The 26,059-nt window shown below is 36.6% G+C and overlaps 1 protein-coding gene across 4 annotated transcripts in view; it reads left to right on the forward strand.

Annotated features, from left to right (window-relative positions):
• arl15.L (ADP ribosylation factor like GTPase 15 L homeolog) overlaps window positions 1-22,882 on the forward strand; it is a 179,053-nt gene extending 156,171 nt beyond the window's left edge. For 2 of the 4 annotated variants that reach the window (XM_041580783.1, XM_018245885.2), the window contains exon 5: window positions 21,265-22,882. In XM_041580783.1, coding sequence (XP_041436717.1) covers window positions 21,265-21,417 — 153 coding nt within the window. In that variant the 3' untranslated portion in view covers window positions 21,418-22,882. 4 annotated transcript variants of the gene reach the window in all.
• Window positions 22,883-26,059: the final 3,177 nt, after the last annotated feature.

Below are 26,059 nucleotides of genomic sequence, written 5' to 3' on the forward strand. Positions count from 1 at the left end.
AATTATTTTCACACGTGGAAAAGTTTCCTTGCTGCACCCAGCTGTCATATATTAATGTCAAAATAAATCTCTCATGGGCTCGGGCTCTCATTCTCCAAGTGCTTATTCTCTCATTTTCTACAATCTCCTATCTTCAAAATGCGCATCTGTTGCTGATCCTTTTAAAGAATAGTCCACCCTTGTATCAACTTTTGAAATGTTTTAATGCTCCCAAAAGTACAAAGATTCTAGTGGAAAATTTAAGAGATTGGTGCACAAAGTAAAAGCTGCTTAAAATAGGTAATTGTTTGAAACATATATACACTTAAAGGAGTAGTAAGCCCTGAAAATTAATGAGGATGACAAAAAAATGGCAAGAAATGCCATATTTTATGTACAGGTTCTGGATCCTTTATTCAGAAAGCTCCAAATTACAGAAGGGCTATGCTCCATAGACTTTTTAATAAAATAATTCAAATTTTTACAAAGGATTTTCTTTTTGGAAAATCCCAACTTATATATAATGTATACTTATTGGAGGCAAAAGAGTCCTAATGGGTGTTTAAATTATTTTTAGTAGTGGACTTAAGGAATGGAAATGCAAATTATGGAGAGATTCCTTATCCGGAAAACACCAGATCACTTTTGGATAACAGTTTCCAAACCTGTACTCAGGGTCGGACTCGGCCAGCAGAAACCCAGTGGGCCCTGGCCCTCATTGATCCCTGCCAGCCCAGACCCACTCCCCGATTGGCCGGCCTATAAAAAAATACCTAAATGTAGGCCAGCATGGTGGAATCTGTGCATTGGCGGCACATGCTGGCTTCCCCCAGTGTCTTGTCTGATGTTATTGAGAAAAACCCGATTCGATTTGAATTAGAAAATTTGAAATTTTACATGTACTGTCTCTTCGACTTAGACCAGTGATCCCCAACCAGTAGCTCGTGAGCAACATGTTGCTCCCCAACCCCTTGGATGTTGCTCTTAGTGGCCTCAAAGCAGGTGCTTATTTTCTAATTCCAGGTTTGAGGCAAGTTTTGGTTGCATAAAAACAGATGTACTGCCAAATGGAGCCTCCTATAGGCTTTCAGTCCATTTAGAGGCTACCAATAGCAAATTACAGCCCTTATTTGGCACCTCCCAGGAACATTTTACATGCTTGTGTTGCTCCCCAACTCTTTTTAGATCTGAATGTTTCTCACGCTTGAAAAAGGTTGGGGACCCCTGACTTAGACCATTCGCCATCTAAAACCTGCTGAATTACTGTTTTATCTTAGAACCTATTTGGAGTCAATTGGTGGACTTTGAAAAATCAAAGTTTTTTTTAGAAAAAACTTTGAAATGAATTTGATTGAAGATTTCCTTTTCTCTGTAATAATGAAAAATAAAAAATGTAAAAATAATAAAAGAACATCTTGTACTTGATCCAAACTAAGATAATTAATCCTTATTGGAATCAAAACCAGCCTATTGGGTTTATTTAATGTTTACATGTTTATTCTTAAAGTATGAAGATCCAAATTACAGAAAGATCCCTTATCTGAAAAACTCCAGGTCCCAAGCATTCTGGATAACAGGACCCATACCTGTAATTCTAATTTGTAAAAATGATTTCCCTTTTCTCTGTAATAATAAAAAAGTACATTGTACTTGATGGTAACCATGTTGCATGATCCCATATTGGTGGCAAAACAATTCTGGTTGGTTTATTTCATATTTACATGATTACTGTATGATAAATCCCCAGGTCCCAAGCATTCCAGATAATAGCTCCTATACTAAGATATCCATACGCTTTTTCTGACTTGTGCATGCTCCCCAGTTGTGGTAACTTGAATTCAGTGTCACTATTTGAAATATATCTTTATATTATTAATGGTGTTTCTTGCATGTGTTATTGCAGCCCAGGAAAGCAAGCTAACGTATTATTCACTTGCCCCAATAGTTAGGGACTGTATGTAACTGTCGAGATCAAAAGAGCAAAAAAAAAAAAATTCCTATGACTAAAACATTTGTTCAGAAGTCATTTTATGGTGAAATTGTGGAATTTAATCCTTGCCAGCCTCATTCATGTTTTTATGACTAAGCCTCTCTCGGTGATTCAACTGTAAAATACTTTATGTAGTATGAAAACCATTTCTGCAATGCGTGGAGGATTTCTTTTTTTTTTTTTTTTTTACGTTTTTCTTCTGTGAATCATATTCCTGAATGCTTTATCAGAACTTTAGTATGCAGAATTTTATCAAGACTTTTCTGTACCAAAACGTTCAGGCTTGGAGTTTTTCAGAAAAATGAGATGAACTGAATTTGCAAACTGGCATTTTGCATCTTCGTTGGACGTGCATAATGCATGAGTGACGAGCTGGACTTACCACAACTGGAATTAGAAGGCTAAAGAAATAAATGCGGATATCTGCATCTTTTTCGGACAAATGTAGAAAAATAGGTACTGGCCTGCATCTCACACAAGTACCAATATAACAATGAACAGTCCAAATTGCAATGAGATCTCTTTCCAAACATAAGCATTTGAGTTTTACTTGAGGTTCCTGAAAGTGGAAAGTGAGCAAATAATGACAGACGTTTTTCCGTCACTTCCTTGGAATAGTCTTGTTTATATTCATTATCTCTATTCACTAGTGTGGGACACTATCTGTAACAGCAACTTGTCCTTTACATAACATAGTATTTGTTGAAAAGATAGAGAGCCACGGTGGGGGTTTGATGACAAACTGACCATTGCCTTGCAGATTCACTTTGTCGCCTCTCAATTAGGTCATTGTAAAAGTCAACAGTATTTTCTCAGACATTCTTTTTTCCCCTCTATAGGATACATTTAGGGGCAGATTTATTAAAGTCCGAAAGGTAAATTAGATTTTTCAAATTTATTTTTTGTGTTGAAAGCACCAATTCCAATCTAAATTCAATTGTAGGATTTATAACAACTCGACCATGGAAACCGTTCTAATTCGAATATTCGCCTCCTAAAACCTGCCAAATTAATTTACAAGTCAATGGCAGAGGTCCGTTAAACTATTTGAATGTGTTAATTGCCTTCCTGGCATTAGAGTTTTTTTCAGAGACAGATTCGTTTCGAGTTTCATTCGTATTCGATTCGTTTTGCGTTTCCATTCGATCAAATTTTAGACATTTGGGTTTTTGTCATAAATAACCTCCCATTGGAGTTGAGTACATTCGAATTTATTAGAGTAAAAAAAAATTCGTATCAATTTGATAAATAACCCCCTTACTGCTAATTGGATAATGTAGCAAGTCAAGTATGATAGATTCGATAAATCATTTTTGTATGTCAAGGTGATGCGCCTTGCATTTCATTATCCAAAACCTGCTTCCCCATGGCTGTTCTTTTTAACATTTTCCAATGGGTTTTCATTGCTTTGAAATTCACTGGGGCATGAAACCTATTCCTAATTCAGATTTTAAAAAATCTGTTCCCCGGGAAATGGTGGTTTACTATTGGCCCTTAGCAAAAAGATTTTCTTTTCTTTTTGTCCTTCTGATTTGTATTAGCTGGTTACTCTACCGTGGTGAGTTTAGATATTAACGGATTAACGTCTCTGGAGTCCAGTTCATAATGGAGAATTTTAGAATAAGTTCTTGGTTTTACCAACCTGTAGCTTTTAAATCTCCCTTCATTTGATCGCTAGTATAACATTTGTAATAACGGTTTGGTCTAAACAGAGCTTAAAATCTAAACCTAGTTAATGTTACTTGATTTTTGTTCCGTCACCTCAACAATTCTGAACAGTTCTCAGATGCAGGATGCCTGAATCAGTACGTAACTAATGGACAACTTTTTAAAATGTACGATTGAGTGATGTTTATATCTATATTTGGTCACACAAATCCATTGTTTTTCATTTTTGTGGGCAAGAAGTCAAAATCTATGTAAGATCTAGCCATGATGCAAGATGGAGCCTGACTGCTTGTAATAACTTCAGCTATTCCCGAACACTGGAAAGTTTCCCAAATCTCGCAGAGTAAAATGAAGGTAGCATGCCCACGACTGCACCCTTGGCAGAGCTGCGGGAATTTGATATTTCCAGGAAACAGAAGTCTGGCTACTCGGTACACTGCAATGTCAAACAATACATTCTTGTAGGAAATTAAGAGGGTGTCTTAGCAGTGTACACACATGTCTGTTCCCAGCATCAACTTAAGTGTTGAGCTGCCTGTGCATCAGTCTTAAGCACCACATGATGAAAGCAGCAAGAAAAACATCCAAGCAAATTTTTCAGCAGAAAATAGCCTTTGGAAGATAGAACTTTTCTTGAGCATTTTGCAGTGTGAATAATCTAATCATATAGCTCATGAAGGTGATGCTTCTTTTCAAGTTACACTTGTGAAAATGTGTATAATTTATATTTGAAAGGAGTATTTTTCCACTCTCCATGTGTGCTACAAAAAGGGGACATCATGTCCATTACTCCTGTGGAGAGAGCTATAAAGAATGCAGAGTGCAGTGGACCACACTAAGGTGAATGCCTCATGGGACTCTAGGTCACCAAATGTGGTCCTTATGGAGCATGAGTACTTGGATTAGGTGCAGGGTGGAGCAAAATAAGACGTTTTGACTTAAGTAAAGAACTTAACCAGGCCCATCTAGCTGCAATTACAGCTACCACTGTTGAATGACAGAGCTAAAAAAAAGGCTGATAATCTCATTGAGTGACTTCTCACCTTCTTCACACCACTTTTGGAAGCCCACATGTTGTCACGTATAGTTCACTGCTTAAAAAATCTTAGCCAAGGGCTGCAATGGGAACAGCAATTCCCAATATTTTGACTATCCACTATCCAGTAGCTATGATCATACATCTCCCTGTGGCATAACCCTATAGAGTAGTGATCCCCAACCAGTGGCTCGCCAATCCCATGGATGTTGCTTCCAGTGGCCTTAAAGCAGGTGCTTATTTTTAATTCTTGCTTTGGAGGCAAGTTTTGTTTGTGTAAAAACCAGGTGTACTGCCAACAGAGTCTCCTATATGCTGCCTGTCCACATAGGGGCTACCAAATAGTCAAACACAGCCATTATTTGGCACCCCCAGGAACTTTTTTCATGCTTTTGTTTCTCCATTTGAATATAGCTCAATGGTATAAAAGGTTGGGGATCCCATACTATAGAAGAAATTTAGCTTTTTTTATCTCCAATGTGCCCAAAACATACCACTAAATGCTTCTAGTCCTTAATTATACATTTATGTGCTCATTTTTTGGGGAAGGAATGCTCTGTCCACCTATTAAATCTTGTCCTTATACTTAACTTCTTATTTATAAATAAGTGGAATTTATGGGCTTTGTTCTTTTCCAGCAGTTTCCATGATTGAGCTTCTTTCATGTGGTCTCACGACTGCAACCCATTTACCCGCATAACGCCCATAACAGTTGTTCTGTATATGGAAGGCGCATGAGCAAATTCCTTCAGCATATTAAGAAGTGAAATATGTCATCAAAGCACAATAGTGATATTATTACAGTACATTCATTTATATAGAAATTCTATTTTTCTACTTTTCATCTGATCCATTTTAAACCTCTGTTTTATTTCTCTGTGGGCTAGCTAGAGAAGTTATAGTTGAAATCCAATTGTTTGTTCAGCTGAGGAAATGACTATATTGCTTAAAAATTGTACCAGAAGTACTTACAACAAGACCTGACAAGTTTCATCCTACAAAAATGAATTCATTAAAAGTGCCTGTGGGGAGGAGACCTTAATGGCTTCTGTGTTATACATGTTTTAGGCATTCAGCAAATCTGTCATTGCAGTAAATCTGATATAGACTAGTTAGTGCTTTATTGTTGGCTACATACGGACACATATTATCTGCTAATTTGGCAATTTTTCTACACTGTCTGCCATTTGGGTTATCCTAGCAATTGGCTGATGTTTCAGATAGTCAACCTGGATGAATATATAGCCTTGATCCACTTGTTTTGGCGTGTATCCTGAAGAAGCAGATCAGAAAGAAAGTGGCGGGGAGCTACAGGCTCTAACGAGTCTGTAGAACAGAACAGTCTGCCAGAACTGACTCCAAAATAGTTGTAAACACGTGCTGAGGATCAGTAGGTAAAGTTAAAATTCAACAAAGCTGCCAGATCTTTGTCAGACCATACTGCATGGGACTATTGTCATGTAGTCATCTACTCTATCAGTACATTTTGGACACAGAGCAGGCCACTTTAATGGAGTGTATCTTAGTATCGCCTGTTGTACCTGATGCCTGCCATACTTGTTCTGTGGCATTTAAAGGAAACATTACATCTACTTCCAAGGATGTCAGCACTCGGAGAAGTAATTTGCCTAAGGCAAGAGATGTTGGTACAGAATTTTAGAGGCAGAATTATCAAAGGTCGAATACATTTCTTGAAGGAATTTGGTAGCATAGCAGATTGTTATCATTTCCCATTCATCAAAGACCACTCATGTTCTGGCTACAATTTCTCGTGTCAATTTCGCTGTTATTATTAGGTTTATCGTCTATAGATTTGTTTGTCTTAACAAGTGATACTGTTCAACTGTTTATACCTATTAACCATTATATACTAAGGGCCAAACACTTGCCTACTTGCTCCCCATGAATCCGTTTGAACTGGTCACAGCACTTGATAACTAGAAGAAGAAATCCAGTAGCACTCTGAAGTTGATGCAAAATCTTTAGTGATTTGTTTAGCCCAAATATATACAAAACAAGGGCCTTGTTTTGTATGTATATGGGCTAAATAAATCACTGAAGATTTTGCATCAACTCCAGAGTGTTACTGAATTTCTTCTTTTGGATGTATCAGTTGACCCAAAAAGCAAACGAGGGTATTCCAGTTTCGCATCTGAAACCTACACAGGTATCATGAGGGTAGAGCACTCCTAATTATGAATATAGCACTTGATAACTAGACTCAATAGATTACATAGATAGTTACATGCTAAGCAATCATATGCTTTGTCCTTAGTACTCAAAATGTTGCCTCTGACACTAAGGTGGCCAGAAACGAGCGGATCTTTCCCCGATATGCCCACATTGAGGTGGGAGATATTGGGCTGATCCGATCATAATGCATCCGATACGGGTGGTCTGATCGCGGGACCGCATAAACGCACAGATGCAGCCATGATCCAAAGGGATTTTTTAACCTACCCGGTCGAGATGTGGCCGACTTTCGGGGAATCACGTTGGATGGCCCCACACACAGGCCAATAAGCTGCCGACTCGGTCTGTCTGCAGCTTTTATCGGCCCGTGTATGGGGGCCTTAAGAGCCAACTTTAGTGCCCCCAGTGCTTATCTTTTCCTGTGCCGTAGGGGGTCCAGGAGGGCCACATTGGGTGCAATTGTGCTCTCTTGCACTAGAAAGCCAAATATCTAGTTAAACAACTGAAAATTCAAGGTACTAGGATCAGCTTCTTTGCTGCCCTAGCAACCTGGTCGGGCGATGAAATCTTTAGCGTAGCTCCCCTGTTTCTGATATGCTTGAAATAAAAGACTATGGCAGTAGAAGTTCTTAACAAAAAGTCATAATTTGTGCATTAAGTCTGATTACTGAACCACAAATCAGCTAAAGCCAAGTGATGAGACCCTCTGGAATGGCCTTATGGTATTTACCAGCTTTGCCTGGTTGCTTCTACTCGTCTTCTGTAATTTGTTTAAAGAAAGCATAGCATAACATAATCTTAAAGCGATGAAAGATTTCCTTTTTTTTTTTTTAAAATAATAAGTTCTGTACGGCCTACATGTGGTATATATCACGGAACGTTTGTCATGCCCAATCTCCTTAATCTGCTAGCTCTTGATTAATATAGTGAATCACACCAAGCCTTTTTTTGGAGCTGTGTAAAGTAATATTTTATGTGTCCTTTTTTAATTACAGAAGGAAAAAATAAATATAAGTGTTATTGATTGCATCTGTACTGTATAAATGGATTATTTTGTGCACATAATATTTTTCCCTGCATATTTTTATGTATCAATTCAATAGGTAGCCTACTAAGGTCAGTATTGGCATTTCCAATATTCCTGAACAAGGGAGATAGAAGCCTTATATTGTAATTGTTTTTTTGTATATGGTGACTTTCTCTTACCTTGTATATCAGAACTATTTATACCCCTCCCTGGAATACCTCTATGTACCTTGTACGCCTGGCTCATCACTCCAGCCTGCTCTCTGGACAGTGGACAGATTTGGGCAATGCACCAGTTGAGCTGAACTTCATGGGAGGCCATTCATTCAATAGGGATGACACTCTTTATCTATTAGTGGAATCCATAAAAATAATTTGGGGTTGCTTGTTTTGGTGCAATATTTGTTACAGTTGGCGTGTTGTTTGTCTGTTTATTTTCATTAAACCTTTTTGGTCCATAGTTGCCATCGCCCTCCAGTAGAGGGAAATAGTTGGAATCTTGAAAACATTCCTTAAGCAAAACATGTACGGGAATTTAAAAATTAGAAATAATATAAACACTGACTTTTTCTGACCTCTAGCATATTTAACTACATATTTGTAGAAATGAGAAGAAAATTTAATTTTACCTTCAAACCATGCAACGTCTCTCATGTGGCATTGTCCCTAGCCAAAAATTCACGCTTGATTGTATATTGCTTCATCCATTTGTAGGCCTGCTCCGATGTTATGTATATAAAAATCATAGGAGCAGCTCTGGGGTGAAGCAGCTGACACCAGTTACTGTTTGCTACAGTCCTTGGCTGCAGAGACCCATTGTTTCCCTGTATAGTAATTGTGAGCTGTGTGTTGTGCAATGAAAATGAAATTACATTTGTATGAAAGCTGACACTATTTCAATTAAGTCAAATTACTTTGACTGCCTTTTGGTTTTAGAACTTTGTGGTTGTAATATTACCTTTTATAAGTCACCCTAATGCTGAGCTCTATATCCCTATGAAAATGATGTTTATTCAAGTATATGCCCTACCATATCTCACATATTTAAAGATGCTAAGATGGTCTCCATTACAGCAGCTGCAATAAAAACCGATAGGTAGCAGTCACATAAAACAGAAAGGCCACTGTGGTGAAATTACATCAATTGGTCCAATTGTGTGTGTATATTTAAATTACAAATTAAATTTTTTTTTTTTTACATTTTGGGGCATATTTATTATTTGTGTGTGTGTATTTAAATTATGAATTACATTTTTTTTTACATTTTGGGGCATATTTATTATTTGTGTGTGTGTGTATTTAAATTATGAATTACATTTTTTTTTACATTTTGGGGCATATTTATTATATTTAGATCCTGAGGTTTTACAGTGTTAGAAACTGCAAGAGAGATCTTCATCTCCATCATGTTTTCAGGCATCTATTGCTTTTATTTCCCCACAATCTGTTTTTTAAGATAAAAACAAATCTCACCAGGATGTAGTCGCTGAGCTTTTTTAAAAAAAACATTTCAAAGGCTGATCCTAGAAAAAGAAATTGATGACGGAAAACCCAAGCGAGATAAAGATTTTCATGTTTTCTGAGTTTGTAGTGAAAATAAATAATGCCCCTTTCTGTCCATACAGGATATAAAACACAGGTGTATTCCTGACTCATATTTAAGCTCTCAGAGTCAGAAACCTCCTTCTTCCTCCTCTGTCTTTTATCATGTCATGTATCATATTTTTACTTATAATTCAGAAAAACGTGAAATCGTGGAAATTTATTGCAAAACTTGCATTTTAAAAATGTGATTGCTTAAAAAATGTAGAAACACAGTAAATTACATTCTACCCATCATTTCCAATGATTCTACCAAATTTTTACTTATTTTCTTAAACACAAATTGGAATTGAAGAGTTCGGGGCATATTTATCAAAATCCAAATTTTAGTATTTTAATTAAAAAAAGTCAGGCTAAACTAGAATCCACGATTGGACCTTATTTATTATTTAAAAAGCACAATTTAATCAAACAGATGACAAACAAAACATTGAGCGAAAATCCATATCGTACAATTTATTTTGGAGTTTTTCCCCCAAATAGCTCAATTTTTTTTCAGGCTTTTTCCCCATAATTTTTTTGGATTTTTGCCTAATTCCAGCGCAGACCACAGAAACGTCCAAATTGTATAGGGACCTATCCCATTGACCTATATACAACTTCGGTAGGTCTGAGATGCTGGATTTTTTTTGGATTCTGAATTTTTCCATCCTTTGGGGAGTAATAAATCTTGAAAAATTAGCGTTTTTGGCATTTGGACTTTCATAAATAACCCCCTAGATTTTGTTTATATAACTCCTATTGACTTACATGAACTCTCCAGCTTCTAGATGCCGAATCTTTATTTTTGTTTTTTTTACTCTTTGCTGAAAAAGTGTTTCAGAAACTCAAATTCATGTATTATGCTGGTAAAAACCACGAATTGCAATAAAAACTCAAATTAAAATGTTGATAACAGAGCCCCTTAATGTTTAAACGCATTTTATTGTTTTTAATTTTGACTGCCGCTGATGTTCCCCTTCCAGTTAATATTTTGCATGAAATGATCCAAATTGCAAACACAAGTAGCACCATATAAACAATCCTATATTATAAACATGTTTATGAGCTGATTTGAAGAAATTTGCCTGGTTCTCAATTTGTTAATGTTTGTGGGATAATCGGATGTGTGATTAAAGTCACCTTTGACTACCAAACTCTCTTAACGTCGAGGCAAAGTGCAGTGGTGAGAAAACTTGGTTAAATGTCATTATAATGTCATGCCTAGCCGTGCTTTTAATCATGTAAGGCATTTCCTGGATAATCCTATGGCCAGACATACAATAGCACTCCATTATAATAGAGCTTATAAAAGAAGTTCATGTGCCTGTGATATTACGATGGATGGAAAAGCTCGTCATGTTAGAGTAGTGGGCAGCCTGAATCAACCGCATGCAAACCTTGCTTCTCAAAGCTAAAAAAATAAAATAGTAAAGGCATTTCAAAACCTGAAGATGTATTCTGACTCCATTTTTAAAATGTCATCATTTTTACTATTTCCTTTATTTCTACTTCACTTGAGATTTCTGTAGAAAGCTGTAAATAAGATGTTGTTTCGGAATATTTGTGGCTTTTGCAAACTATAATAATGACCGTAAACATATTTTATATTCATCTTGCCTGTCTTTTTTTTTTTTAATATCGAAATATCAGATATCTGAATATTCATTAATCTATAGACAGCCGCCATAGTATTTAAATCGAAACATTGTGAAGTAGTCAAAGGCTTGTTCCTGTAACCCTAAAACTTCATTATAGTAGGTAATAATATCATTTTAGAAAGTGTTCTAATTCTGAGTTTATGGCCGACGATCTGTTAACTTGCACCTTGGGAAAATAACTATGCTTATTATAAGAGCAGCCTCTTTTTTTTTTTTTAGAAGGCACATTTTGCTTGGTATCATGTTTTAAAAATATACCTTAAAAGAATCAATTTCATGGTAAATGCATCTAGTCTGTAAACAAACCACTTAAACAACATGTTACTCGTGTGTAGCAGACCATTTTACAAGTAACTGATACTTTTATGAGTCTGTGTTTCAGACAGAATAATTGTCTGTGTCTGATGCGAGCACAGTTAACTTTCACTCTTTATCATTCTCAATTGTTCTTTTATTTCATTTCTGTGTGCTGTACAAACCAAGGCTGCACCTACTCATTTTTTAATCATTTTTAAATATATTTTATATGTTACTATTTATATTACTGGGATTTGTGTACGAAGGCACAGGGAAAATCCATTCATTTTTTTTGTCCTTTGGGTTAAGGTTTTATGTTTATGAATTTAAAGGTTATTTCACACTTGTGACGCCAGAATTAAATTGCATGCATCGCAAGAAATAATGCGTTGTTTCCTTTCTGATAAGTTATGCGGTTTCCCATAAATGTTGGGCATTAAAATGTAAGCTCTGTAGAAACTGTATCTATGATGAAGGGGAAAATGTGAAATATCCATGAGGTTGACGCTGAATGCTCAAAAGGAAAATTAAAACAATTAGACAATTAAAATGTTTTTGTTGCGTACCAATGAAGGCAGCAGAGATCGTCCAGGTTCCAGTTAACAGTTGGTTTTTCTCAGCAGCTACACATTCATCCCTGTTAAGCACAGTGGATTACTAGTAGTTCAGTTTTGGAGATGTGCCTAGATCAGGTGGTTTTGCATGTATATAATGCTACCTTCTTTCAACAAAGCATTGGGCTAAAAATGTTGCCCCTTGCATTTTGATAGACCATCCACAGAAGTGGACTAACTATGAAGATGTCCATGGGCATTCTCCATCTTTTCTGCTGGTTCACTGCACACGCTTTGGGCTTCTGTTGGTTGCCTGAGCTTTAGGGTCTGACTCTTAAAATACAGTATGTATGAGTGTGTGTATATTCTTTAAATAAGTACAACCAGATCATACTCTCTGTTTAATACATTAGGGTGCAAAGTTTGCAATGTATGTATCCAAAATGTCTCCCTTTTCTGGAGATACAAGAGTCTGTTGATCTTCTGACATGGAAAGATCCTGCTGTAACATGCAGGGGCACATTTACTTAGGGTCGAATATCGAGGGTTAATTAACCCTCGATATTCGACCGTCGAAGTAAAATCCTTCGACTTCGAATATTGAAGTCAAAGGATTTACCGCATTTCATTCGTTCGTACGATCGAAGGTAAAATCGCTGGATCGAACGATTCGAAGGATTTTAATCCATCGATCGAACAATTAAAAAAACCTAGGAAAGCCTATGGGGACCTTCCCCATAGGCTAACATTGATGCTCGGTAGGTTTTAGGTGGCGAAGTAGGGGGTCGAAGTTTTTTTAAAGAGACAGTACTTCGACTATCGAATGGTCGAATAGTCAAACGATTTTTAGTTGGAATCGTTCGATTTGAAGTAGCCAAAAAAAACATTTGAAATTCGAAGTATTTTTTTTTTATTCTATTCCTTCACTTGAGCTAAGTAAATGTGCCCCGCAGTGTTCTCCCCAGAAAAAGAAAATACCAGGTGTAAAAACATGAAAAATAAATACCTCACCTACAATAAAATAACAGTGGGGGTCAGTTATAGGCATATTTTTGACAATTGTTTGTATTAGCCATGCTTTTTTCTAAATGCTAAAATATTGCACTTCTGTGCACTTCTTTCAGTTTTTTGCAAATTCGCATTGCGCATTCCATTTTTGAAAATAAAGCCAAAAATGTCATCTATAAAGGCTGGAGTGACTGGATGTCTAACATAACAACACACTACTTCCTGCTTTTCAGCTCTCTAACTCTGAGTTAGTCAGCGACTTGAAGGGGGGCCACATGGGACATAACTGTTCAGTAAGTTTGCAATTGATCCTCGGCATTCAGCTCAGATTCAAAAGCAACAGTTTTGACCCATGTGACCTCCCCCCCTCAAGTCACTGATTGGTTACTGCCTGGTAACCAATCAGTGGAAACCAAGAGAGCTGCAAAGCAGGAAGTCGTGTTCTGGCTATTATGATACACATCCAGTCACTCCAGCCTTTACAGATTATTTTTTTTGTCTAACTACTGTATATTGAAAACATTTTTCATTTTGCACAGTCTATCTATTTACCTAGTTTTTATTTTTATACCTTTAACATGGAAGAGACAGAAGAGTAATCATACAATTTCAATTTTTGGTGAACCTGAAGGAGCTCCAAAAGCTATGCTGAATTAAAGATTGTTACTTTAACAATCCAACGTAATAATTTAATGTGCCTGAAAGGTAATTCAGATTAAAATGTAATTTTCAATAAGATTTTCAATCCGTGTTTTCACTTTTTCAGGAAAGAACATAAAAGTTTTACAGCACAGTTGATCATGGGTCTTAAAACTGTTAAGAGTGGATAGTGGGTTGTGAAGCATAGCAGAGAGATTGTGATCTGGAGGAGTTGCAATGTTAAGCTCTGCTTATTCTATTTACATTTTATTTCTTTCACTAGTCCACATTTTTAGTATTGCCATGTCTAAAGCCCTAGATAAATCATACACGGATGTCTGATGTCATATTGTTTCTTTGGCAGCCTCTGCAAACTGTAAAAAATATAATTAAATATTTTAACATTATAATTATATTTACTGTAGTAGAGTGAACTCAAGTGATGCTCTCAATGTCGCCTTCTCTGTGCTTTTAATATGAAACTATTCTTTGTTCAGAAATGCATGAAATATTCTCAGGTTTCAAATGCTTTTCTTGAAAACCACCCAAACTGTCATGGTAAGTTTTGTAAATCTTCCCCTAGGAAGAATCTAATGTTTCAAACATCTTCTTCAATCTTTCTTTCTTTCTTTCTTTCTTTCTTTCTTTCTTTCTTTCTTTCTTTCTTTCTTTCTTTCTTTCTTTCTTTCTTTCTTTCTTTCTTTCTTTCTTTCTTTCTTTCTTTCTTTCTTCCCAACATCTCTTGCATTCCTTTTCCTTTCACCCTCCTCCTTGTCGTTTTTTCTTGGCCCGGAAGCTTTTCCTCAGGTCGAAGTACGTTTGAAGTGACATTTCAGCACCAGTTGAAAACAAGTGACTAAAGTCTGTTTTGAACTGAGCTGGACGTGATTCCTTTATTTCCTTTACACAGGAATGTGACGATTGCTTGGAGTGTTTCCTATTATTTTAGTTCTTCAATAAATCAGAAGGTGGTAGCCTTTATGTAAATATTTTTAAATAGGCAGGTAAGTAGGAATTAGACACAAGCCTGATGACAGAGTAAAGAGTTATCATGTGCCCATATACCCTACCATTTTAGGGGGTTGTATATCGAAGGACGAGTTTGTGAGGTTTTATTAATCTTGAACTTGAATTTAACTAGTTTTCAAGTGAAAATCACTGGAAAAAACCTGAACATCATGAAGGCTACAAACATCTTCAAATGGTTGAAGGACCTCTTCCATTGAATTCTACATGACATTGACAGGACATTGACAGGTTTTAGCTATCTCCAGCTTTGAGGCGTAATAAATCTAAAAAAAATGAAAGTTTTTGTTTTTTTAACCGAAAATTTGAGTTTTTACTGAAAACTACTCTCAAAAACTAATTTTTTTCAGAAAAAACACAAATCGACCATTAATAGATAACCCCTTTAATGTTGGAAATATCTTCTGGAACATAACACACATCAGCAAGATGATAAAAATTAAAAATTTTGTAAAATGAACATGGTAATTAGGGGGTGTGGCCACAAAAAAAGTGTGGTCAAAAAGATTTTGCTGCGCTATGTGCAGCTATGTCCCTCTTTTTATTTCCAAAATTTTGGGTGATGTGTTATTACTTTTCATGTCGCTACATTTCTGTATAGATGCACCCAATTCAGGATTCTATTCTAGATTCTTCCAAATGCCTCAGGATATAAAAGAGATATATAAATATATATAGATATAAAAAAGAGATGCTTTCTTTGTTGAAAATCGTCCCTCCAAATATAGGGGATAGGTTTGCTACACTTTTCTTGAGAGCTTCATCCAAACTTCCACAATAAATGATCAACGAAGTAAAAAAGTTTTCTCAGTCTCGTTCTTGAATTTTTGTTTTTTTTATTAACATACATTTTTATTGTTCTTTTTTTCTGTATTGGTTCCAGAGATTAAATGAAACAAAGCGATTTATTCAAGGAAAGTGATTTATACCCCCAAAGAGATGGTACCTGTTTCCAAAAACCATAAAATACAGATTTATTTAATCTGGCCTATGTCAGCATCCCAGCAGGTCACTTTATCCCTGGCTATCCTTAAGCTTTTTCCAGATATGATGCGACTTTATGTGTACAACAACATGCCAAGGCAATGCGTCATAGTTGCCCAAATCTGCAGCTTTTCTCAACATATTTTATTTAAATGGCACTGTTTCGTTTGATGAAATTTGCTTGAAATTTCTTGACATTATTTAATCCTGTATGCAATATTTTTGTATAAACCCATGATTTAAAAATACTGTCTGTAATAAAGAATGATATAGATCAGAAAGTGGTTTATCCATTTATGTTCTTTTCAGCATAACACCTTGGGACGTACATTAGCCGAGACATATTTGTTTTGCTAAAATGATTGTATAGCTGTTATTTTAGCAGCTTTGGTGGTCAATCACAACCAGCAAACAAATAGATTTTATTGAAAAGAATAGTAACCCTCATTTTTCAGTAATTTAATGCATCTTATCAATGAGAAACTAGAAGTTTATATAAAAATGCAGTGATTTATGCATTCTTACAATTACAGATGGTTCCTTTAAACAATAGAAACCTCCTCTGATTAATGACTAATCGGACTAATGTTGAATGTAGATAAGTAATACAAATGATTAAACAGTAAATATTTTGCTCCGTGAACTGTTCAATTAAATAAAATTTCCTTGACCTAATAATTTGTCTTTTCTGTGGATTTTCATAGTTTCTATACCTTGCTGGAATTTGTAAGATTTTACACTCATTCACAGATGAGATAAAACTGTAGATGGTAGCATAGCATACAGGTCAACTTTCCTGGATTCCAATGGAGTTACGTGGTTTAAGTTCCCTCTCCCTGCAGCATTGGAAGGCAGTCTACCAATTTTTAAGATTTCCCCACTGTTTCTTCATTTCGCATACCCAGAACACTATTTGGTGATGTCATTACAAGTTCACACCCACTTTGTCAATTGGGCCATGACCAGTTTTCAGCAGCATACTACAGGCTGTGAAGATCCCCCTATAACTTACATCTGTTTGTTGGTATGTCTTGCTTAATTTTGCTTTTACTGAGCATGATAGTAAAGACTGAGTAATTAAAATTGATATATAAGCACTTGCTACCTTAAAAAATAGACATGTATTCACAATAGATGCTTCATGTTTTGGCTAAACACAACCAACATCCCTAAGAATACACCAATTCTCAATTCTCTTCTCAAATTGTGCCTACTAATAATTGCACTGTGTGTAGAGTCATATATGCTTGTTGGAAGAAATGCATTGTAAAATTATATTCACCACATTCTTGTAAGTTTGCCTATTTTTTTGTCTTATACAGTTAGGTCCATAAATATTTGGACAGACAACTTTTTTTTCTAATTTTGGTTCTGTACACAATGAATTTTAAATGAAACAACACAGATGCAGTTGAACTGCAGACTTTCAGCTTTAATTCAGTGGGTTGACCAACAAGATTGCATACAAATGTGAGGAACTTTTTTATTTTTTTAACACAATCACTTCATTTCAGGGGCTCAAAAGTAATTGGACAAATTAAAAAACTGATAAAATGTTCATTTCTAATACTTGGTTAAAAACCCTTTGCTGGCAATGACAGTCTGAAGTCTTGAACTCATGGACATCACCAGATTCTGGGTTTCCTTCTTTTTAATGCTCTGCCAGGCCTTTACTTCAGCGGCTTTCAGTTGTTGTTTGTTTGTGGGCCTTTCTGTTCAACGTTTAGTCTTCAACAAGTGAAATGCAGCTCAATTGGGTTCAGATCAGGTGACTGACTTGGCCATTCAAGAATATTCCACTTCTTTGCTTTAATAAACTCCTGGGTTGCTTTGGCTCTATGTTTTGGGTCATTATGAAACGCCTCCCAATCAATTTGACTGCATTTAGCTGGATTTGAGCAGACAGTGTCTCTGAACACCTCAGAATTAATTCGGCTGCTTCTGTCCTGTGTCACATCATGGATAAACACTAGTGTCCCAGTGCAGCCATGCACACCCAAGCCATCACACTGCCTCTGCCATGTTTTATAGATGATGTGGTATGCTTTGGATTATGACCTGTTCCACCCCATCTCCATACTTTTTTCTTCTTGTAGAGGTTGATCTTGGTTTCATCTCTCCAAAGAATGTTTTTCCACAACTGTGCTGGCTTTTTTAGATGTTTTTTTTTTTTTTTTAGCAAAGTCCAATCTAGTCTTTGTATTCTTGATGTTTATGAGTGGCTTGCACCTTGCAGTGCACCCTCTGTATTTACTTTCATGCAGTCTTCTCTTTATGGTAGACTTGGATATGGATGCTCTACCTCCTGGAGATTGTTGTTCACTTGTTTGGCTGTTGTGAAGGGGTTTCTCTTCACCATGGAAATGATTCTGTGATCATCCACCACTGTTGTCTTCCATGGATGTCTAGGTCTTTTCTAGGAGTTCACCAGTGATTTCTTTCTTTCTCAGAATGTACCAAACTGTAGATTTTGCCACTCCTAATATTATAGCAATTTCTCAGATGGTCTTTTTCTGTTTTTGCAGCTTAAGGATGGCTTGTTTCACCTGCATGGAGAGCTCCTTTGACCGCATGTTGTCTGTTCACAGCTAAATCTTCCACATACAAGCACCCCCCCCAAATCAACTCCAGGGCTTTTATCTGCTTCATTGATAATGACATAACGAAGGAATTGCCCACACCTGCCCATGAAATAGCCTTTGAGTCAAATGTCCAATTACTTTTGAGCCCCTGAAATGAAGTGATTGTTTAAAAAAAAAAAAAAAGGCTTTAGTTCCTCACATTTTTATTCAGTCTTTTTGTTCAACCCACTGAATTAAAGCTGAAAGTCTGCAGTTCAACTGCATCTGAGTTGTTTAATTTAAAATTCATTGTTGTAATGTACAGAACCAAAATTAGAAAATAAAAGTTGTCTATCCAAATGTTTATGGACCTAACTGTATATGCATTTTTAAAGGAGAACTAAACCCTAAAGTTAAAAATATAACCCCCGCCCCACCCTACATTGACCCTTCTCCCTCCTAACCCCAGCCTCAGTGTTACCCCGGGCAAACGCCCCTAAAGTTTTACCTACCCCTCGGTGCAGATTCAGGCATTGGAGTTCACGGGCGCCATCTTCAGCCGCTTTGGTAATCTTCGGAAAGAGACCGGCACTTCAGCAATTTTAGTGAGTTTCGTTGCATGTGCAGTTGTCGCAAAACAGAAATTTGCTCCAACTGCGCAGGCGCCTGAATCTTCACCGAGGGATAAGTAAAAGTTTAGGGGCATTTGCCCGGGGTAACACTGAGGCTGGGGGTAGGAGGGAGGGGGTCTATGTTGGGTAGGGTTTTTTTTTTAACTTTAGGGTTGAATTCTCCTTTAAGGTATATATTTATGACTTTAGTCTTGAAATATGTATGCTGACATAAACTAGATTTGTTTTCCCCTACCTTATTTCATCATAATTTAAGTATGTAATTTTTAATTAGATAACTAAGCAAACAAATTTCCTTTAAACATGCCTCAGCCAGTGAAAGATATTGCACATTTAAGTGTTAGAATATTTTTTGCATACTTGTGGCTATTTTGGTAGGAGTGTGGAAAGCCAATATTCCTTAAGAAAATACTCATATGACAAAAGAATGTGCAAACTAAACTCTGTTCGGGCAACGGCTATTTGCTGGTATGTTAGCAATTGTTATATTAACTTACTTTGAATTACAGATTGATACAAGGACAATAAAAATATGATGGAAATGCCAAACAGGTGTTAAACAAATTGGAACTTGAGTGGTGTTTAGCAGTGGAAACAGAGCTGTCTTTAGTGGGGTTGCAAATAGGGGAGCCTAAGGCAGTTATATGTATGATGAGTATGGGAGAGTTATTATGTTTACAGCACATTCCAATAATTTGTGACTGATCTGGGTCCAGTATAAATCAATGTTCTAACTCATATCTATTACTTTCCAAAAAAATACATTTCATGATTACATTAAATTACATTTTCATTCTACTCAATTTATTGCCTTAGGAAGGAGTTGTAAAAAGTATTAAAGACCTACCTTAAATGAAAAGTAATGCAGTTGATGTTCTTAATTATTTTTTTCAGTATATAAAGTAGAGAAGCAAGTTACGGGACTTGCATTGTAGCTGAATAGAAGGCTTAGCCCAAATAACTTGTTAGTGATTGGCATGATATTCAAAGGGATACTGTCATGGAATACCATGTTTTTTCCAGGGATGCACCGAATCCAGGATTCGGTTCGGGATTTGGCCAGGATTCGGCGTTTTTCAGCAGGATTCGGATTTGGCCTTCTGCATGGCCGAACCGAATCCGAACCCTAATTTGCATATGCAAATTAGGGATGGAGAGGGTAATCGCATGCCTTTTTGTTACAAAACAAGGAAGTAAAAAACATTTTTCCCCTTCCCACCCCTAATTTGCATATGCAAATTAGGATTCGGTTCGGTATTCGGCCAAATCTTTCCCAAAGGATTCGGGAGTTCGGCCGAATCCAAAATAGTGGATTCGGTGCATCCCTAGTTTTTTCCAAAACACAGTTTATAGTGCTGCTCCAGCAGAATTCTGCACTGAAATCCATTTCTCAACAGAGCAACGGAGCTCGTTACCTTCCCATTGTTCTGTTGTTAGGCTGCTGGGGGGGGGGGGTGGGAAGGGGTGATATCACTCCAACTTGCAGTACAGCAGCAAAGTGTGATTGAAGTTTATCAGAGCACAAGTGACATGACTGGGGGAAGCTGGGAAATTGACAATATGTCTAACCCCATGTCAGATTTCAAAATTGAATATAACAAAATCTATTTGCTCTTTTAAGAAATGGATTGCAGTGCAGAATTCTGCTGGAGCAGCACGATTAACTGATGTGTTTTGAGAAAAAATCTGTTTTCCCATGACAGTATCCCTTTAAGGTAGACACCCACAATTGCTTAAAGACCTTCAATTGTACCAATCTATTATTTCTAATTTGTGTAATTCACTATTATTGTACCAATAGTTTGTCATTAAGCTGATGTAATTCCAGTTCAGTGTTGATATTTAGGGTTATGCACTTTTAAGGTTTGCAGGCTACTTATTCCCTTAATACCTCTAAGATATGTGAAACCTTGATGAAGAAGGACCTAGGAGTACTTACAGTATTGAGAATAATCTGAGCAGCAGCGTGCAATTGTAGTCTGCAGCAGCATGGGACAGCAAGACACAATAGATAGCATTATTGAGATAGAGTTTAAAGAAGAGCAAATAGAGGCTATAGGAGATATCAGTTATAAAGAAAGGCTGACCAATTTGGGGTTGTTTTTAAGGAGTGATATGAAAATGGTAATTAAACACTATGCAATACTTTGACTTTCAGAAAGTAATTTTGATAAATGTTGACTTCATTTTCTTTAAGCCCTGGTGAGTGAGCACTAGCTTACACAGCATCCATGCAAATCTTAAACTTTAATGACTGGGAAATTAGTATAGGATATGTGATTGGGTGGAACTTAAGTTGAGAACCTCTAACATCTGAATATGAACCTGGTGTCTGTGTTTCAAGCAACACTTTTAGATCTTACATCATAAAAATATGAGATATTTCAGACATTTTATTGATACATTTTTATATTTCTCTTTTTTTTCAGATCAAGAAGTATTTTGAACTTGAACCACTTGCACGTGGAAAGCGTTGGATTCTGCAGCCAACATCAGTGGATAACATGGAGGCTGTGAAGGACAGCTTCTCAATGCTACTAAATTTATTAGATGAGCGAGAGCCAGAACCAATTCAAATGTGAAAGCTCTGGAAGGGGCAGTCATTCATAGTGACATCAACGCCGTGCTGGCAGCTGCTTCTTCTCCAACAGAAACTGTACTTTAGTGGAATGTCGGTTGTGTGTTTTTGGGCCAAGCTGGAGTCACGTTGTTAAACCCAATAGGTATATAAGGTCTGATGTTTACTTTGAGCAGCTATGCCACCTAGCCAGCCTTTGTTTCAGAGCTCACCCTGTAGAGCACCAAGCAACTCATAGGAGTTCTTCTTCACTTCACATGTCTATCTGTACCAAATACTCTTCTGTGTTTACTCGGAATAACCTTGTCAACTTCTCAGTCTTTTATTATTTGGCTATGCCTAAAGGTGGCCATACACTATTAGATCCACTCGTTTGGCAAGGTCGCCAAACAAGTGGATCTTAACCCGATATGCCCACTAACGGCTGTGCGATATTGGGTGAATCCGAACGATTGGATTACAATGCTGGGAATGGGTCGCAGGACCACATCAACTAGCCGATGCAGTCCTGGATAGTAGAAAAAATTAAACTTGACAGATCGATATCTGGACGACTTTTGGCCTGATATCGATCGGGAGGACCCATCGGGAGCCCCCACACATGGCCAGATAAGCTGCTGAATCGGTCTAAAGGGCCGATATCTGCCCGTGTATGGCCACCTTTAGAAAATAAGCAAATCTATGTTGGATACAGATCTAGAGAGCCAAGTTTCCACTCTGTGTCTCATCCTGGATTTTGCTTCTTTATACCAAGTGGTTAAGAAATCCATTTAGCTATACCTCTTTAACTAGTCACTGAGTTCTTTACTGACCACTTTTCTAAAGACTGCTAGATACTCAGCCCCTTTACCATCTTAAGAGCTGCATTACATATCTATGGTGACAATGTCACATTTTTCTACTACAGTGCAACAAAAGGTGCTTTTATGTAGAAGGGGCCACATGAAAACATGGCTGCTCTAAGTAGAGTCATACATTACAAAATAAATAACTGCATGTTCTTAACATCCCCAACTTCTGTACTACTGAACTGAGAACCCATTCTACACCACTGGTTGGGTAATAATCTCCTTCCCCTTCTGCCATTGTCTCTCAAATCAATTACATATATTGTATAGTACTGTTTTACTGGTTTCACTGTCGGATAAGTTAGCATTGAATTATGAAGTTTTACAAATGTATTTTTTTATTTTAGCTTTATTACTATCTTTTTTTTTCCCATTTTAATATATGTCTGTAAATAACTAAGAGCCCAGTAAGGGGAAATATTAAGAGTTTTAACAATCCATAATAGTAGAGACAGTGTTAATGACAAGAAAACTATAAATTGTATACATTTCTAAGGTAACATTTGCCAATGTAAACAAATATTCTTTTTATGCTGGGTATTTAAAAAAAAAAAAAAAAGATTTCAAAAAAGCACATTTTCTGAAATGATCTTAATAAAAAAAAATCTTGATCTCTGTTCTTGATCAGTATGGAAAAGTGACCTCAACTGTTTTTATTGCATAGTGTGTTAATACAACTTTTACACAGAAATCCTACCTTCACGGGGCCCAGTCTTTTGTGCTTACTTTTAGGGGCAGATTTATCTAATTTTCAAATTTCGAATTCAAATGTTAGTTTTTTATAGCTGTGAAATTCAACTAGGGAATTGATAGAATTAGATTTAAGCTTTGATGTTCGAGATTTATCATACACTGACCCTTTAAGAACTTTTCGGCTATTCGCCACCTTAAACCTAACAAATTGCTGTTTTTGCCAATGGAATACGTCCTGGGATAAATTTGAAGTTGTTTGCAGCCTTCCTGACATTCTAGTTTTTTTTGGAGAAAAAAACTCAAATCTAATTCAATTCGAGTTTGCGGGTCGATCCTATTCACCTGAGTTTAAAAAAAAAATTGATTTTTTTCAATAAATTGCAATTGGTCGCATTTCGTGTTCATGGGAGCTTTAAATAACTCGCATGAAATCAAAATTCGACCCTTGATAAATCTGCCTCTTAATTTGCAAACCCTGTTTTTATTTAAAAGGAGCAATTATTTCTGTATTTTCTTTCTAAACTGTGAACTTTCAATGGCATCCAGGTTAAAAAAAGGCTAAAATTATTGTTCTTTTTCAAAGTTCTATGAATGTTTATGTGCTTGTTTGCACCTATAACAAAAGACAGAGCAAGTTTTTCCATAGACTGGAATAAATGTGCCAATATTCTGCGGACTCTTTACATCCTGCTCAGCAAAAAAGCTCTTGCTGTCTCTCATGTCCCTATGTCTAATGATGTAAGGGGAAGCTTTCCATATTATATTGTTACAGGAATAGAAAAACCAAACATTTTAAGTGGAATTTAAAAAAGTAATTCAAATATAATGTGCTGTTACTGGTAAAACTGGTATGTTTGATTCAGAAACACATCTATAAGCCGCTGTATGTGTCAGACTGGCCCGGTGGGCACCCACCGGGTCAGACACCCTCTCCCGATCTCATGGACCTAAACAGACGCGAATGCGCGCCGTGCAGCTCCTTGTGCGCTGTGCGGCTCTTTGGGCGCGTGTCGCAGATGGGGGACTGGGAGTCCGGAGGGGGGCCCTGGACAGCAGTTCCGGTGGGCCCCGGGCCCCCCAGTCCGACCCTGCCATGGAGGCAGTTATTCAATGCAGAAAAGGCACAGGTTACATCACAGATAAGCTCTGTAGACTACAATGGTGTTCTACAAAGCTTGTTTTTTTTTTTAACTGTTATTTAACCTGTGCAATTTAGCCAATGTCATTTGCCTACATGGCTACACAGCATCTTGTTTATATAAACTATAGTATTGTTTCTAATGAAACACGTCAGTTTTACCAGTGCAGGACGGCAGTATGTTATATTTTGACGACTTTAAACCATTTTCATTATTATGTGTTATTGTCCCTTTAAAGGTGGTTGAACTCTTTTTGTAAGTAAATTGTATCTTCCATTTGGTCTTCCTTAAAGGTTTTGTATATTTTATTAAAGTTTATGACCTTTCTGCTGCCTAAAAAAATGGGTCTGCCAGTTCTGGGTAGCTTCTTGTATATACATTAATTACAGGAATAGGGTGCCTAATCCAGAATGTTTTCTGTAAATTGTATCTCCATAAGGGGTTATTTATTAAGCTCCGAAATCAGAAAAATTCAGATTTCAGACCTTAAAAAAAAAGAATTTTTTGGGATTTTTTTCAGTCCGATTGTATAAAAACTCTGAATCCGAAACCCTGGCATCTAAAAGCTCTGGAGGTCCTGTATAAGTCAATGGAGAAGGTCCCAGTGTCTGTGCTGATGTCTTTACCGATATCCGATGATTTTGGGGTTTCGGAGCAAAAAAACTCTTGAGGAGCAAAAAAAACTTTTGAGGAAAACTGCAAACAATTCTGAGTTTTCGGGGAAAGCTCCAGAGTTTTGTCCAACCCTTATTTTTTCAGGCTTTTTTCTTCATAAATAAGGTCCATTTGGGAATTCGGAGTTGCTCGAAGTTGGATATTAGAAATACTGAGATAAATTCGGAGCTTGATAAATAACCCCTAGGATTGCTAATAAGATTGAACTAAACCCAATCAGATTGTTTTGCTTCCAATAAGGATTAATTATATCTTAGTCTGGATCAAGTACAAGTTACAGTTTTATTATTACAGAGAAAAGGGAATCATTTTTCAAAATTGGAGTTACTGTATTTGCTTAAAACGGCGTCTATTGTAAGTGAGAGGAGCCTCCTGTAATTTGGTGCTTTCTGGATAACCGGTTTCCAGAGAAGGGATCCCATATATGTTTTTCAAACCTCAATTTCTTATCTAAAAGCACATATCAATCTCTAATATCAATGTATCGCCTTTGTCTATGGCAAAGACTGTTGAGCAGTGGTACTTCAATTAAAAATTCATGAATGCTTTAGTATCTTTTATTTGCAATCTACATTTTAAAGGCAAATGATGTCATACAGCCCCTTTAAATGTATTAAAGTTTAAATGTCTTTAAGGGGCAGATTTATCAACGGTCGAAGTGAAAATTCTAATAGAAAAAATTCGAATTCCAAGTTAATTTTTGTGTACTTGGACTAGGGAATAGTCCAAATTAGAGGTGAATTTGAAAAAAATTTGTCATATAAATGTTGACAATTTGACTTTGACCGTTTGCCATCTAAAACCTGCCGAATTACTGTTTTAGCCTATGGGGCACCTCCTAGAACCTATTTGGAGTCAATTGGGGGATTTTTGAAAAAAGGTGTTTTTTTTTGGGAAAAACTTGGTTTCGTATGATTCAAATTCGATCGAAAGCGGACCTATTCAGCCAAAAAAAAAAAATGATTTCATTTCGATTGGTCTTTTTGAAGTTTTTCAAATTCGATAAATTTCTTGATAAATCTGCCCCTAAATGTTTAAAAACTATCTTTATGATTGGTAGTGGGGCCATGATGCTTTCCTTAGCTGAAGAATCCAAACAATAACACATTAGCTATTGCCGGGCACTAGATCGTGATGTTACTAAGTGTCTTTGGAAAATACCTCGGCCGAGTCAAATAATATGGCCACTTCTATTACTTGGAATTAGAGCTTATAGGATTGTTCTGTAGACAAAACAAATTAGGTTGTTTTACATCATATCTGATTTAAGTAAATGCATTTAAAGATATTC

Source organism: Xenopus laevis, chromosome 1L (assembly GCF_017654675.1).
Source record: "Xenopus laevis strain J_2021 chromosome 1L, Xenopus_laevis_v10.1, whole genome shotgun sequence".
Taxonomy (NCBI): domain Eukaryota; kingdom Metazoa; phylum Chordata; class Amphibia; order Anura; family Pipidae; genus Xenopus; species Xenopus laevis.